The 15823-nt window shown below is 29.5% G+C and overlaps 2 protein-coding genes across 4 annotated transcripts in view; both read right to left on the bottom strand.

The window, feature by feature from the left end:
• The window catches only part of LOC119677836 (kinesin-like protein KIF13B), a 170396-nt gene that overhangs the window by 54639 nt on the left and 99934 nt on the right, over positions 1-15823 (bottom strand). The window lies entirely within an intron of this gene.
• On the bottom strand, positions 492-7500 carry LOC119677837 (polypeptide N-acetylgalactosaminyltransferase 1). Its single transcript, XM_038089374.1, has 5 exons — positions 6165-7500; positions 4967-5366; positions 3077-3198; positions 1353-1595; positions 492-1287 (listed from the first exon to the last, which is right to left on the bottom strand). The coding sequence occupies exons 1-5, from the start codon at positions 6869-6871 to the stop codon at positions 906-908; spliced, it is 1854 nt and encodes a 617-aa protein (XP_037945302.1). The 5' UTR covers positions 6872-7500; the 3' UTR covers positions 492-905.

Below are 15823 nucleotides of genomic sequence, written 5' to 3'. Positions count from 1 at the left end.
GTGATAAAATTTTGCACATACTTTCAAAAAAATTAATGAAATACATATTATTTAATTTTAATTAATTATTTTAAAAGCACTTTAGTAATTCTAGTTTACTCTTACTTATTTATATTTAACTAAGTGGTAATTACACATACTACCTTATTCAGTATAAATTGAGTGTTAAATTGAAATTTTATAATTGACTTACATTAAAAGTCTAATTATACCTAAACAATTAAACATCAATATACACAACATACATAAAACTAATGTATCTACAATTAATTAAGGTAGATGTTCACAATTAAGGAATGTCCGATTATTAACAAATTATTATATATAAGAAAATATAAGAATAAACAAATAACAGATAATAATACATAAAATATAAATATACAATATATATATATAAAACCTTTAGTATATTTTTGCAAATGAATGCAATATTCGAGTATAAATATTATATTAGTATTAAAATATGACTTTAAATATGCTAGCTATATCTACTAACTTATGCTTATAGTGAAATAAAATATATATCGCATATACTTGATAAAATTTAATTTTCTTAAACTTATTAAAAATATATGTATATATAGTAAGTAATATTACTAAATTGAAGCAGCACAAAACACAACTTAGCAATAAATCCAATTACTGTTGACTATGAAGTTATAATTTGTTCTGCTTCATTAAATTTACAATAAAGTTTACCAAAGACCTGAAATTATTGTTAGCAATTCAAAAATTCATTGAAACTTTTATACATACAAGTTGAGTTTTTTTTTTTAATTTTTCGCAATTTATGAGGTGTTCCAGTTACTTCAGTACATGAGAAATATTTATATTTTTTAAGTCAGTTTCTCTCTGGCAATTTATGTATTAATTGGGGTATTACTCGTTAGCTGTGTTATTTTCTTTCAGTCACGTTCAATTCTCCAACGTTGCGTTTCACTTGCATTATTACAGGGAGCCACTTGCAGATGATCAAGATTCTTTAAGCCAAACGCATCCAAGCACATACCTGTCTTCGTATGTATAAACTGTTTATTCTCGTATCTCCATCGTTCGTGTAAATCGTCATCATCCTTACAAACAACCATTACAACTAAATGTGGTGGAGAATCACTGTGCTGTACTGTAGCACAACTTAATTCGTTACGTAGTACATTTGATTTAGTAAACGAAAAGAATTGAGTTTTGGATAGAGTTCTGCCACAACTGAAAATACCCAAATTGTATGGTTTTTCATTATCCTGATGCAAATCATCCAAACACAAATTGTCATGTTCATTTTTAAATCTGTAAAGTAAATATTTATTAAAAATAAACTCAACTTATTATATATCAAACTTTTAGGTACAAACCTGCCGTATGCTACAACATTTTTCGTTGGTATAAACTTTTCTGGGTACACGTTACGTAGATACCAGTCAAAACTTTTGCAGCGTAATTTTTTTCTTAACATTATACGATGCGTTACATCGCCAATGTCAGGATGAAATTTCAAATCGGGTCTATACAAAAAGAATATATTTATATATTCGTCCATCCACGCCAAAGCCATTCGAGCTGTATTTATACCATGAGTGTCACGATTTTGTGGAAATCTACAAAATAAATTTTTAATAATATTAATACAGCTAGTATTTTATATTTAGCGCATATATATATGTACTTAATTTTTATATGGGAGGAATCAGACTTAACCTTATATAAAGAAAAAGGTATTCAGTTTTTATATAGACTGAATATACATATAGCGATATAGATATTTCGTATATGTATACTCATATATACAATATAGAATATTATATATAGCTCATATAGATATACGCTAAAGATAAAATATGTCTACTAAATATATATACATGAAAACAGTGTAAAATCAAAAAATTTGTTGACTTAGAATAATGTAATAACACTGAAGATAGATCAAAATATATGTTAAATAAAAATATATACATAACAACTGTGATATTTTTTATTTAATCTTAAGTTTGTTATTTAATATAAGATATTATATAAAAATATAATTTTTTAAAAAGCATGACCTAAAGCCCGGCAAAATGTAAACACAAAAGTTTGTTGACTAAATAATTTAATTAAGATTTAAATTTCATAGTCGAATTTTTCTATAATGAACAAACAGACTTGAATTATAAATATTTAAATAGAATAGAAAATAGATATTTGTCATGGAAATAAAAATGTTAATTAAAAAAAATATTTTTTATAAAAAATATAAAACGCAAAATGGTAACACAATATTATATATATAAATTTGCTTTAAATTAAAAATATACTTTACTATTTACGTTTTTAAGAAATTTAAATTTGATTTTTAGATAGACTAATTAAAACTTGAACGATCAATTCATGTTAACAGTACACATAACATATAACCCATATATAAGTGTCAACCGTTGTCACCCATATATGAGTTTAACATTGTGAGAGAGACTACATTAATATATTATATACAGTCAAACTTCCACAACTTAAAGTACCTTTTGCTGGACTTAAAAGGTTCGACTTATGGAGACTTTGAGTTAAAAAGAATTGTATATAATTTAACCTTTAAATCCTGTTGCACTCTATTAAGTTTGAGTTATAGAAAGTTCAAGTTGTAGAAATTTGAGTTTTTGAAGTTTTACTGTATATATTTTTATATTTAAACCTTTAGGTGCTTTGAAAATGAGTCTAAATTTGCCCTAAATCGAACCATTTAGAAATTTAATTCGGTAAAGCATAAATTCTAATATATAATATGTTAATAATAAATTAATATATAATATATTAATAATAAATTAATTAACAATTAATAATAATAATTAATTAATAATATATCTTATTAATTAATAATTAATTAATTAACATTAATTAATTAATATATCTTATTTCGTTTTATCGCTTGATATACAAATAAATCTTAATTTATTTGTATTTCTTTCACTAAAAGAAACTTTAAGATATCTCAATTGCATTCTAAATTTCAAATTTTGAATAATTTTTGAACATGATCTAAATATGTGTAATTTAATAGAAAAATAATACTTATAAAATATCTTATATATGTTAAAATACGTACGTATAAGGATGGAAATCTCTAAAAACGTGTCCAACTCGAGAGCAAGGTAAGGTTTCGATGCGGCCACCACATTGCCAGATACGGAAAGACATTTCCAAATTTTCACCACCCCAGCCATCCATCTAAAATTAAATAGAAATATTGAATTATAAAGAAATAAATTTAAAATATAGTTTTTAGAAATATTAGTTAACAAGGAAATAATATTTGAGAACGCTAATAAAAATCGTTCTATTCATAGCTAAATTAATTATAAAAAGAAGACTATTTGAAAGTAATATTTTAATATAATCCCGTAAAGTGATGATTATTCTTATTAGTGATAACAAATAATTAGAAATCAAAGTAAGCTAGATTATAACTAACGGGCAGTACAGAGTTCCAGTATATTAATATGCTCTTCTACTGTGTGATGATTTGTGTAGAAAGAAACGATAATTAAAAACAGACTGACAATTTTAGGGATCTGCTATCTTAGCATTATCTTAATTTGTGATAATTAGATTAAATAAAAACTAAAATAGATTACACCTTAACAGAATTTTAGATTTCAGATCATGCGAAGAAATTATAGATGATTTGATATGTTTCTCTTTGCAATGGGGAGGGATTTTATCACATAATTTTTACACATATAATTAAAAAATTGTTTATAGGTATACCATATATATCAATTTATCAAAAATTTATATGGTATATTATTTTTATTGCTAGAGCCCTTAGTACAGGTCACGTAATTTAGAGATATATTTTTATCACCTTGAAAGTATACCTACTTATAACAACATGTCTTTTGAAATCGTAGAAATTTTATAGATTACATATCAATGGTATTTACAAATACGTAATGTTAAGCCCTTCTTTATTATTTCGAATAAATATATATTGAAAAATATTTAATCAGAATTATTTCCAGCAACAGTGCTTAAATAGATTAAATTTCATAAAATAAATGAAAAATTATAAATAAATTACCAAGGCACTTTCGAGAAATTACCTTCACAACAGCATATAATATATATTGCTTTTAGATAACAAAATATATTGTAAAAATAATGATAAGTAATATATGTCATTATTGATTCTGTAGGCTACAATAAATCAAAATACTTCTAATAAGGTTCAGTCATACAAATATATGATAAAAATAGCATTTCTGTAATTGCAACTGCATAACTGCAACTGTGGATTATGCTATCAAGATACATTTAAAAATATTAAGCATATTCTAAATAATGGTTCGATACTAACTACTCAGTGGCGGATACCTACTGAAGATGAGGAAAATATCAAATACTAAGCTTAGCTATCTGCTATCAGTTATACCGACTACCGCATTAATATAGTTTTCTTTACCTTCACCGTGAATATTTTCAATTAATAACCATTATACTCGTTTTTTTTCCATCCCACAGAACCCCCATCACCTAAATTCCACTTACACACCATCTTATTTCCTCTTCTGTAGTACAATTTGGGCTACAACAACAACAGCAAGTAGAAGTAAATAGATGTTGGTGGTGTAAGAGGGAAGAGGACTACGTAGGAGTTAGAATAGTTTGGGGTTAGATGGGATTTAAATTTAAGTCGTCTTAGGTCAAGGCGGAGAAACCTAACCACTTCTATGAGGCAAGTTCAAACGTCAATTAGAGTCAAGTTTGCCTGTGCATTGGGACAGGAATACAGATGAGTCCTAGCTTGACTGATCTCAAGCTAGGACAGTTCTTGTTGCATGGGGATTAGGTATAGTTCTTCCAGGTAGATATTGGGCGATGACCTATTGAGCACTTTGTTGCAATGCAGACTTGGTCGCAAAGAGGATAAAATTAGTATTTCATTTGTATAACCATAGTGTTTCTTTTTATTCTAGATCCTTTGACAAATGCTTACCTGTTCATCGTAACTGCCAATTTCCCAGAAATATTTTCTATCAATAGCAAATAATCCACCTGCCATTGTGGGACTATGTGCAGGACAAATTTCGCGTACTTCATTGCACTCATGCATTTGTCGTTGTTGTTCACGTTCTGACGGATAAATCCAATCAAAATGTCCATTCCATTGAAATCCACCAACTTGATAAGTTTTATAACCATTTGTGCTATATTGAAAATCTTTGGAATCAATAACATCAATTATAGGCACCACTGCGGTTGTACGTGATTGCCTTATGCGATCCAAGAGTGGTTCACACCAACCGATATTGCCTTCACAGTGTGCATCGAGAAAGATTAAAACGTCACCGGTTGCTATACGGGCACCCGCTAAACGTGCACGTATAAGACCCAAACTGAAAGAAAGAACAAAATGTATTTACATATGTACATCGTGTTTAACAAAGAAAAACGTGTATAAAAGTGAAATTTATTTACTGGTATTTAATGATAAAATAAATTATAATTAAAAACAAAAGCAGTTGTCTAAATACGAGATCTGCTGACCTCCAAAAATAGTTGTTGTTTGTAAGCATCGTTGTATCGAGATGTCTGCATTTATGTATGTATGGTTGGTTCAACATCATTTTTAATTTTGATATTTAAACGTTATTTACATACATCAATAGAAACTTGTTTATATAAAGTTTTCAACATATATTATTTTACTTTATTTTATTTTATTTGATTTTAAAAATTTAGCTGCTGTTGGTGACGCAGAGTTAAACTAGTTATACAAACTATGAAGAGTAGCATCGGAAGGCATTAACAGTGAGAGGAAAGCCGAAGCCATTATGAAAATCTGCCAAAAGGTCATGTGTAAATATTTTTGGAAATGTAAATAAGACTATTCAGCCTGTTGCCATTGCTAATATATCAAATTAATATATATCATTTTGACGGATTGATGTTGAAATAAATATAAATTTTTAGCAAAAACACTTGTGCAAATAGAAATGAATTTTCGTATATGTGCCCTTCTTTTTGCTTAATTAAAAAATTAGAAATTTTATGGTTTGACGTGTGATAAGCACATTAGGAGATAATGATGTCAATGAGAAAAAAAACTGTAACTTAGTCTTGTTGGAATCTAAATTTAGCAAACTGTCACCTATTAACCATATTAAACCCATTGAAGTTGAACTTTCACTTACCGATTCTTAAGGCGTAAAACTTGCACTTTGTTATTATGTATGCGAGAACTGATGTAATAATCAAGTTTTCCAGCCAACTCCATGTTCGTGCTGCCATCATCGACGAGTATAATTTCTTTAAGCACGCGAGAACTGCAAGTGTTTAGCGTGCTGTGCAGTGTACGCACCAACACAGAATATGGTTCATTGTAGAATATGATAATCACAGACGTTGTGGGTAATGCATCCAAATCGAATTTTTGTTTTTTACAATCAGGGTGTCTACCATCGTGCAGAGTGCGATTATATGAAAGAGTTTCACTAACCTCTTCATTCAGCGCGATCTTTTTATATATTTCGTCACCACGTTCTTTGGCTTCACCTTTTAGAAAGACGGCTTTACCGTCATCTCCCAAACCCGGAACTTGTTTCTTCAAATCCAAACGTATGCTTAACTCATAAGGCGATTCGGTTGTTGGCGCTTGCTGTGGTGGTGCTTGTGGTATAATTTCATTATCAATTTCGTCTTCAATTTGATTTCGATTGTTTTGTCCATTATTGCGCCAAGGATGTAAATGTTGTGCCAAACGATGTGGCATATGCCTCACCCCACTACCAGAATCTTGTATTTCTTCTACTTGTAACACTTTCACATAAAGCACAAAACAGAGGCCAACAAGTGAGAATATTAGTAATTTACCGTAAATGGAACGATACCGAGGAAGCATTTTGTTTTGTTTTGTGATTCTTGTATATCTTGAATTTAATTTAATTTAATTAATCGCTAACTAAAACTATGGACGGATAAAGCGCACAATTTTACACTAAATTGTATTTCAATATATTCTTTGTTTTTTAGGTTTAACCTAAATGGCACAATTTCCAAAAAATCCAGTTTTGTAAACCACTCCTCCGTGCGAGTGTTGCGCTACTGCTACTTCTTAACTGATGTGGCTAAACCATACTAACTAAATGTGTTTGATGGCTCTTCTTTGCCATCATCGTCTTCTTGGCTAATAACGTTAAACTGTATGCCAAAGTGTTAACTGTTGCTTCTACTCTTTTTTATCTTTAATTAATTGTATTTTTATACATTTTATCTCTGCTGTCTCTGCTCTTCTACCAATCTGTTATTTGTTTTCTCATCGCTAAGTCGTTACTTGCTCCCAAGTTATGTTTATGTTACTGAAATGCGAGTAACCGCAGTTTGTTTATAACACTTTACTATCAGTTTTTTCTTAACGATAAAACACATTAAGTAATTTATTTTAGTCCGCAAAACAGAGTTAATCAATTGTTGCACACCTGCCTGCTGTTTACTTTTACGCTTTTTGTTTTCATGTTTTCTTACGTGTCTCATTTCTGTCTTATTCTTAAACAATTATAAATTACAGTATGTTGGTAAGGCAGTTTATACACAAGCGAGTTGGCAGCACTAAAAACTACAATCCAAAGACAAGGCATTTATGAACGAATTTTTTAAAATATAATTCGCTACATTTTTAACTTGTAATAAAATTAAACAAATAGAATATTAAAACAAAAATGATAATTTTTGCTATTTAAACTAAAAAACATTTAATAAAGTGTTTTGTAAACAATAGTAAATTACAGCCACAATATTTTATTATTTTTAATAAATTTTATTTTTGGCTAACCATATAACTGTTTCGAATATTGCCAAATATTCGTCATCAGTGGTCTTTTTTTAAAATAATTCTTATATTTAATTATGCATAATAAATTTTCAGAATCAGAATCAGTATTTTGTTCAATTATATATTTAAATACAGAACTTAATTCTTTTATTTGCATTTTTGTTCATTAAAAAATAAATATTTTTAATTTGGTATAGAAAGATTTTCTTTTATATCCGCGCGTACCAACAGAAAATATATTTGAAAAATACAAACCTGCAAATACGAATCTGCAAATATAAACTCAATTTATAAGAACTGTGAATAAATTTTTATTTTCTAAAAAAATACATATATGTGTATTATTTATTATATTGTATATAAACAAATAATAATTTTTTTAATCATTTCTATTATATAATGTACAAATAAATATTGTATTGTTTTAATAATGTACCATTAAAAGTTAAATAATAACTTTTACCTCCAAAAAAAATTGGTATTGCTACCTAAGCATGATATAGACGATGCTATATGTATGCAAATCAAGTATGCCGTGCTACCAAATCGCACTGTGTATATTCAAGTATGCATACCAAATTTCGGTATACAGACATGTATGCGATAAAATTAAACCTTGTTTCAAAGTGTATAGCAAAGCCCATACTTGGTCTGAATACTTGATGTGCATGAATGTAGCATCGTCCATAACTTTAGTAATTTCAGTATTAAAAGTATTTCTTGTACTGTTTTTTTATATAAACTTGAGATAGCATTCAATATAACTCTAGTTAAGTTTATTTTACATAATCTAATCAGATAGCTAATTACGACTTGTTAAACGACTGTGACCAGTAGCGTAGTAAGTAATGTGCCAAGGGGAATATATATTAGTGTGAGGTTTTGCACTTCACTTAATTATTATTAAGGTTAGATATTCATGCTAAAGGAAAGTGCGGAGATCAAAGAATTTAAAATACTTCACCAAAATAAATAAAATTAAGAAACAGTTTAATTTATATACACATTAAATACTCATATGTATTTAAAAATGTATGTTCACAAAGTAGTATTCTTATTAGTATAATTTTCAAAATACTTCTGTAAATATACTCTTTGATCAAAAACTAGAACTAACTCTTCCATAGCTTTTTTCCATTTTAATATGTTTTAAAGTTTTATCAATATTTCTAGTAAATATTAGTTCTATAATTCTTTATAATCCTCAATGCAGAAATTGTGGAAACTTGGAGAAAAAGAGACAGTTAAAATTTTCACTGTGAATGCTCAGTTCAGGCGTTCAGAAGTATGAGGTTTTTAGGGAAATTTTTTTTTTTGACAACTTTAACACGGTTCATCGGTAAAGAAGAAATACCTATTAAGCTATTAAATTCGACGGGATGGATTTCTTGTAAGGAATGTGGCAGCAAAATGCTAAAAAATTGCTAATTGAGACTAATGAAAGGTTATCTGCAACTATGCCATTACTAATGCTTCAACGATATTTAGGACGTGTGCGAGTTAGGCTAAGTTGATGCTAAACCAAATGGGAGATTTTTTGGGATTTTTTGCACTGCACACATTTAGCCATTTATCAATACGTATCGACCTTATGACGTGTGCGAGTTAGGCTAAGTTGCGTTCTAAATAAGGGAAATTCTAAGATGAGCCGATAATGTAGTGATGTGTCGATACGTGTTGATAAATGGCTAAATGTGTGCAGTGCAAAAAATCTCAAAAAATCTCCCATTTGGTTTAGCATCATCTTAGCCTAACTCGCACACGACCTTAGTTGGGACCACAGGAAATAATGGAGAGATTGCCAATATCATCTGCGAAGATAAAATATTCGATTGATTTTGTGAGAGTTCACGATATTTCTACTTTTTGCTTTTAGACTTCTCTATTAAGATCATTTAGAACTACTTTCTTATTTACTTACTTACATCTAGAACTAGAGTGAATAAATTTAAACTTTATGTGAACTTTTCCAATAATGTCATCTAGAACTACTTACTTACATCTAGACTTAGAGTAAACAAATTTTAACTGTATGCAGATGGTATAAAGTAGGTTATAATAAGAATTCAAAATTTTTTATTAGCAAAGACTCTTTTACTAGTGGTTTGTCCCGAAGGTTACTCTTTCAAGACTTCTACAAAATCCTGGGCGATTTTAATTTGTTAAGGTAAGCCATTGTATGTCACATCTTCTGTTAACCCATGCCTTTATTCACATATACCCAAACTGGAGGACAAGAAAAGGATGTGATTTTCTTAGATTAATACATTAATTTTAGTCAGAAAAAAACTCTATAATATGGATAATTAGCTTAAATCTTATTATATACATAAATAAAAAGTGAAGCATAAAAATTTGTTTGTTAATTTAAAAATCGAAATCATTTGCTCAAAATTAATGTTTTAAATTGCAAACATCACACGTACAATCGCTGTGTGTGGCAACTCACCTTTTCTCTAAGTTTATGAGTTCAGAAATACATGCGACAGGTGCCTGGAGTGCATGTAGGAAGCATAATCCTTGCAGCACGCACTGATTCTACCACCGCTGATGAGGGAAACCACCCGTTTGACATCACAAATTATTTTTTGTCAATTGTAAGTGACAATAAATTTTTATCACAAAAACAAATCTCCTTCGCCGTGATTACTCTGCATTATAATTGCTGGTCGCAATTTGAGACCAATTCGGAGTGTTTTATATGCAATGCACATAGCGTCAAGTGAAACCAAATCCTCTTAAATTATGCAATAATTCAGGAATTGAAGGAAAATGATTAATATTTAGTAAAAAAATACTCAAATTGGAAGAGACAATATGAGAAAAAACGTATACTCTATTTACTTCCTAACAGAGTCCATCGAAATTTTTGCTACCCGCTGTGTTGTGTGTGGTTTCAAAATGTAATTTTATGCAGTTCCGTTTGGTGTTGAAAAGAAAAATACATGTTCCAATACAAATTTGGAATATCAATAGTTAAGTAACTTTCATAATAAAAAAAATAGAATATGCAGCATGTCCTTTTTTCATTTTTACTAGTTAAGCAATTTATGCCGGAGATATAAACACCCAATATTCGTAATACTAAAAGCAATTTAGTGACAAAGCAGAAATCCCAACAACGACCACTAATAAAAAATAGCAAAAAATCATGGAAAATCGGATACTAAGTTATTTAGCTGAGAGCATTGTCATTGTGGTTGCCAAATTTAAAATTGCACAATTTTACCATAACTGCTCCAGTTACACCCACAAACTTCCGTTCTGCGTGTGCTCTGTTAGTTGCTTACCGACAACGTTGGCATTAATTTTGACCAGCAGCGTTTCACGCTCGCAGTGCCACTTTTCCACACTCCATGTCAGCAATTTAGGTTTTTTATTATTTCAAATACGCGTAACCACATTTTGGTGGCGCGTACATATGTGACAATGTGCGTGCACTTATTAAGTTGTACTATGTGGGCCCACCCAACCTAAAAAGACCATTCCACTATATGTTTTTCTCGAATTTTACTTAGAAGCAAAAAAACCCAAAAAACTGATGACGTAGTTTGTGCGGCGTCAGTATTGTCGGTGCCGCCCATATCTCAGCATGTGGGTTGAAATTGAACAGTAATTGTTCACAAAAAAAGCAACAACAACAATGAGCTTACAAAGTTACTCCTATAAAATATCATATAGAAGGACTTTACTTTAAGCTTTTGTTGTTATACCAAAAAAAACTGATTGGAGTTCTCAGTATAAACAAGTACTTTTAAGTCATTGACACAAATTTGTTGATAATACATTTAACCCACCGAATTTTGTAGAACACAAATAACTCTCTATTCTATATTTTAAAGTTTATACCAACAAAAGCGCCTTCTAAAGTATAAAACTATAATATATATTTTATATATAATACCGATTTATAGCAATTCAGTTAAAGCAATTCATAATATTCATAAATATTGTTTATTAAGCGAGATTACATTTCGCTTTAGATATAGATCTTATCAATGTAGTCCAAATCATAATGAGTTTCGACAATCTATATATGTAACGTAGCCGATCCCAAGCCCGGTTGAAAAGGATGAGGGAACGTGACCAACTCATCTGAATGGCTTTTTGCACATCATAACATCTCAGGAAGTAGGTGAGGACAAACAACTCTTCTAGAAATCACTAAAGAAGCGGATCATCATAGTCTTTGAACTCATCACTCATTCATTAATCTTTACATATACTCTTAACCAACAATCAAAACCGCAGTTAAACTATATTTCCATGGGGTAACAGCAGGCACATCGGATGTGAAGGTGAAGGTGCCAAATTTACGTTTGAGTATCTAGATGAAGAAAAGGATAGAAGAAAAGGATAGCAGTAAGTAAGTAAATATATGTAACATTTATTTATATCAAGAGCACAAACATCATGCACTGAACGAAAATCGATTTGGTTCCAGTAGTTGATTTTATTTATACATTCTACTTTGTTCTGGAGCTTATAGAGTTTATTTTTCTTAAGAGCTTAAACATTATTTACGATTTGCGATAAAAATAAACGATTTGGTTCTAGATATAAATCCCTTCAATGAAGTTCAGATTATTTTAAAGCAACGTTATGAGTTATGGATACCTATAAGCATCTTATAAACTTCAAATATAGATCTTATGTTAGCAATGCAGTCCCAATAACTTTTGTAGCGTTAGTATTATAAGTAAAGTTTACTGACCTCATGAAACATTATATAGTAACTAAAAATTAATTTGACTTAATCTGAACTCCGAACCCTAATTTAAGATGTGAACTTAAATGGTTTTGACTAAACATTTTCCAGATCCTCTAAAAACAATATACGACGCGTACTCAAATAAGTTTCTTATGCTTCCCATCGCATTAACGCTCCTAAGGATGTGAAGAAGACCAATTTACCGAACTACAGGCACCAAACTGCCGCTAAAATGACATCTGTTGTTAATAACAAAACAGAATAATATATAAAGGGATGCTCCAATAGTAAATAATAGTAAGAGAATAAAAAGAATAATAAATCTTATATATTTATATATTTAATTATTTTATATTTTTATATATTTAATTATTTTCAAATAGGTAATTAAATTATTTAATGACAATAATTGTATTTTATCAAGTAAGATGAGATATATAGTAAATAATAAAAATAAAGGTTGTAATAATAAAAAATTTTGATCATGTTTTCAAGAAAGGCGCATTATTACATTATTGTGCATTATTACTCTCTCAACTATTGTATATTAACATAATAAATACTCTAGGAATATAATACATACACTTTACTTTTATCAATTTTTTCTTCACTTTACTTAATTCTTTATATAATCTTCTTTTAACGGAAAATTCTGGATATGGTCCTCAAGAACTTCAGAATGAAAGCAAGACTTAGCAATGCTAATTATTCGCCTAGTCAATTAAATATTTGCCCAGATATTTTTTATCAGTTATGCATAAGTACATCGCATTTTCCTAATATGTGTTATGATGACTCAGGATAGATTTTATGGCCATTTAATATATATTGAGTATTGTTAAGAGAGAGTAATTTATTACCTAATTAGAATGTATTAATTTCATAAAGCTTTGATTTTGCATGCAGCTGATATTTCTTCATTTTCAATATGTGGAACAACCAGAAAAAAACGATATATTTTACAATTTTGCTAAAAATCCGGAAATACTTGGCATAAGTCTGTTAAAAAATTTGCTATAGTTATAGTAAGGGTACAAGAAAATGATTTACACCATTTTTTTCTTAAAATTATGATGTAAAAATTGTTCCGAGCTCAAGTCGGCGTTTTACCGGGAGAGTCCATAAAATTATTGATAAGGTTTAAGATGATCGATGATTAAGATGATAGCAAAAAAAGTAAAGCATATAGGTGTCTTGAAAACTAAGTGAAAAAATTGTAATGAACTGCAAATTCCAATTTCCAAGTTGATGTTGAAGTCGAACGGGATTATATGTATAGTGTTGGTCAGAAAAGAGGAAAAGTCGGATTCAACAACAAAAAATGTGGTGCTGTGCGTTTTTTGGGATTACGATATAAACATCCATAATAAAAGTTATTGCCGTTTGACCTATTGATTAAATCGAATTTGAACTGCCAATGTGCGTGAATTTTTTAAGTTATACGAGAATTATGTGGGCACACCTAACTTAAAAGAACCAATTAACATATAGTAGTTTTTGCTCGAGTTTTACAAAAAAATTAAAAACAGAAGACATTAGTGCAGTTTCTTCATAACAACATACTAGATACGTTTGTACCCCATACAAATTTCTAATCTCAAATTTTTGATTTTTTGCGAATTATTAACCAATATGTTGTATAAATGTAACATTGTTGTCTTTCTATCTAAAAAAATATATTTAATATGTCTCATAGGCATATGCAATATATATTTCATAGCTATAGTTTCATAAAGGGCGTATATATAATAATTATATATATATTAATATATGTGTAACGCTTTGAAAAAAACGTTGGAGATCATACCAGCGATATATTGTATACACTTGATCAGTATGACAAACCTATTGAGATCTATAAGTCTGTGTGTTTTTCTGCCTATTAATTTGGAAATACTACGGTGATATTATACAGCTTATTATCCTGTACTTTCTTTATTTCCAGAAATTACTTGAACAGTATGAAAAAACAAACCTATTTAGGAATATCAGTCTCCGTGGTTATTGTCTAGTTATTTGAAAATGCTATGGTGATCTTATGCAATTCGTTGTTCTGTACTTTCTTTGTTCCCAGAAATTACTTGATCAGTATGAAAAAACAAACCTATTTAGGAATATTATTCTCCGTGGTTATTGTCTAGTTATGGTATGGTGATATTATGCAGTTCGTTGTTCTGTACTTTCTTCCCAGAAGTCAACTAAGTGTGTTCTATAATTTGTTTTCTAAAGGAACCCGAAATATGTGTGTAATATACATAAATGTTTGTATGTATGTTTATCTACATGCATATATACATATATTTATATGTCTGTAGTATTTTCCAATGAAATTAAAACTTTAGAAGTACCGCCTTAAAGGATTGCCTACTGCATTCATGTGTAGTTCGTACTTTTAGGCATAACATTTTCGCGTTATCGTACCGATATATTGACAGACGAAAAAAATCCACTAACAGACGTTGATTTTTAATCAATGTTGTTAAATGATTATCATTTGATTGATTGACTGATTGAGTTGCACATATCCATTTCAAAATTACTTGATTACGATAAGTAATGATGACATTTGTTTTGCATAAATGCAGCCAAGTGTGCAGTATAAGTACAAGTGGAACTGGTAAGAGAAATTACCTAGAATTTGGAAAAAAGTCGAAAAGGGTTAGTTGAGGCGGAGATGGATAATATTTGCTTTTATGCAAAATCGAAAATTTCGATTAATTATTAGTAATGAAGTTGTAACTGCATGGTGGAATACTTTGTCGGCAATAAACCATGTGGAACCTTTAAATCCATAAATACAGCAATTTTGCTAACAATTACAGACGCTGTTCAACAACAAAAACTACAACGGGCAGCAGCAGTCGTCTGGAATTCTGAAGAAATCCAAAAAATGCATAATTGCTCACCTGAATTCCTAATTAGGTAATGTCTGCGACATTATTGGTTGCCTGGTAATTCATTTGTCTGCACGGCGATCTCGGTTGAATTTGGATTTGATGTATTTTATTGCAGTCGAAGTTGTTAATGTTAATACTTTTTAACGAATTTATTAATTACAATTATTTTTTATATTTCGGTTTTTATGCGTTTTATTTGTGATATCACCTAAAAACATATGAAAGCTTGTAAAGACGATTTTTCTGTACTGACCTGACCACTGGCATTTTGGAATATTTTAAAGTATTCTATGAATGTGTGCATGACGTTTTGTAGACTTGGGAGCGGATTTTGGGTGCACATTTTGATGAATCAGTTGATTCCCATGACTTATAGGCACGTACGCCATCAAGCAGATATCGACTTTTTAATGG

This window comes from Teleopsis dalmanni, chromosome 2, assembly GCF_002237135.1.
Source record: "Teleopsis dalmanni isolate 2A chromosome 2, ASM223713v2, whole genome shotgun sequence".
Classification (NCBI taxonomy): domain Eukaryota; kingdom Metazoa; phylum Arthropoda; class Insecta; order Diptera; family Diopsidae; genus Teleopsis; species Teleopsis dalmanni.
The sequence above is the reverse complement of the archived record's forward strand: the minus strand, read 5'-3'. Positions and strand labels throughout refer to the sequence as shown.

Bases quoted from the DNA above. Each gene is read 5' to 3' on its own strand.
- LOC119677837 (XM_038089374.1), bottom strand. From the start codon at position 6,871: ATGCTTCCTCGGTATCGTTCCATTTACGGTAAATTACTAATATTCTCA. The intron at 3,199-4,966 runs GTAAGCATTTGT...ATTTAATTTTAG, and splicing joins TTGGCAGTTACGATGAACAG to ATGGATGGCTGGGGTGGTGA. The intron at 1,288-1,352 runs GTTTGTACCTAA...TTTACTTTACAG, and splicing joins AATGTTGTAGCATACGGCAG to ATTTAAAAATGAACATGACA.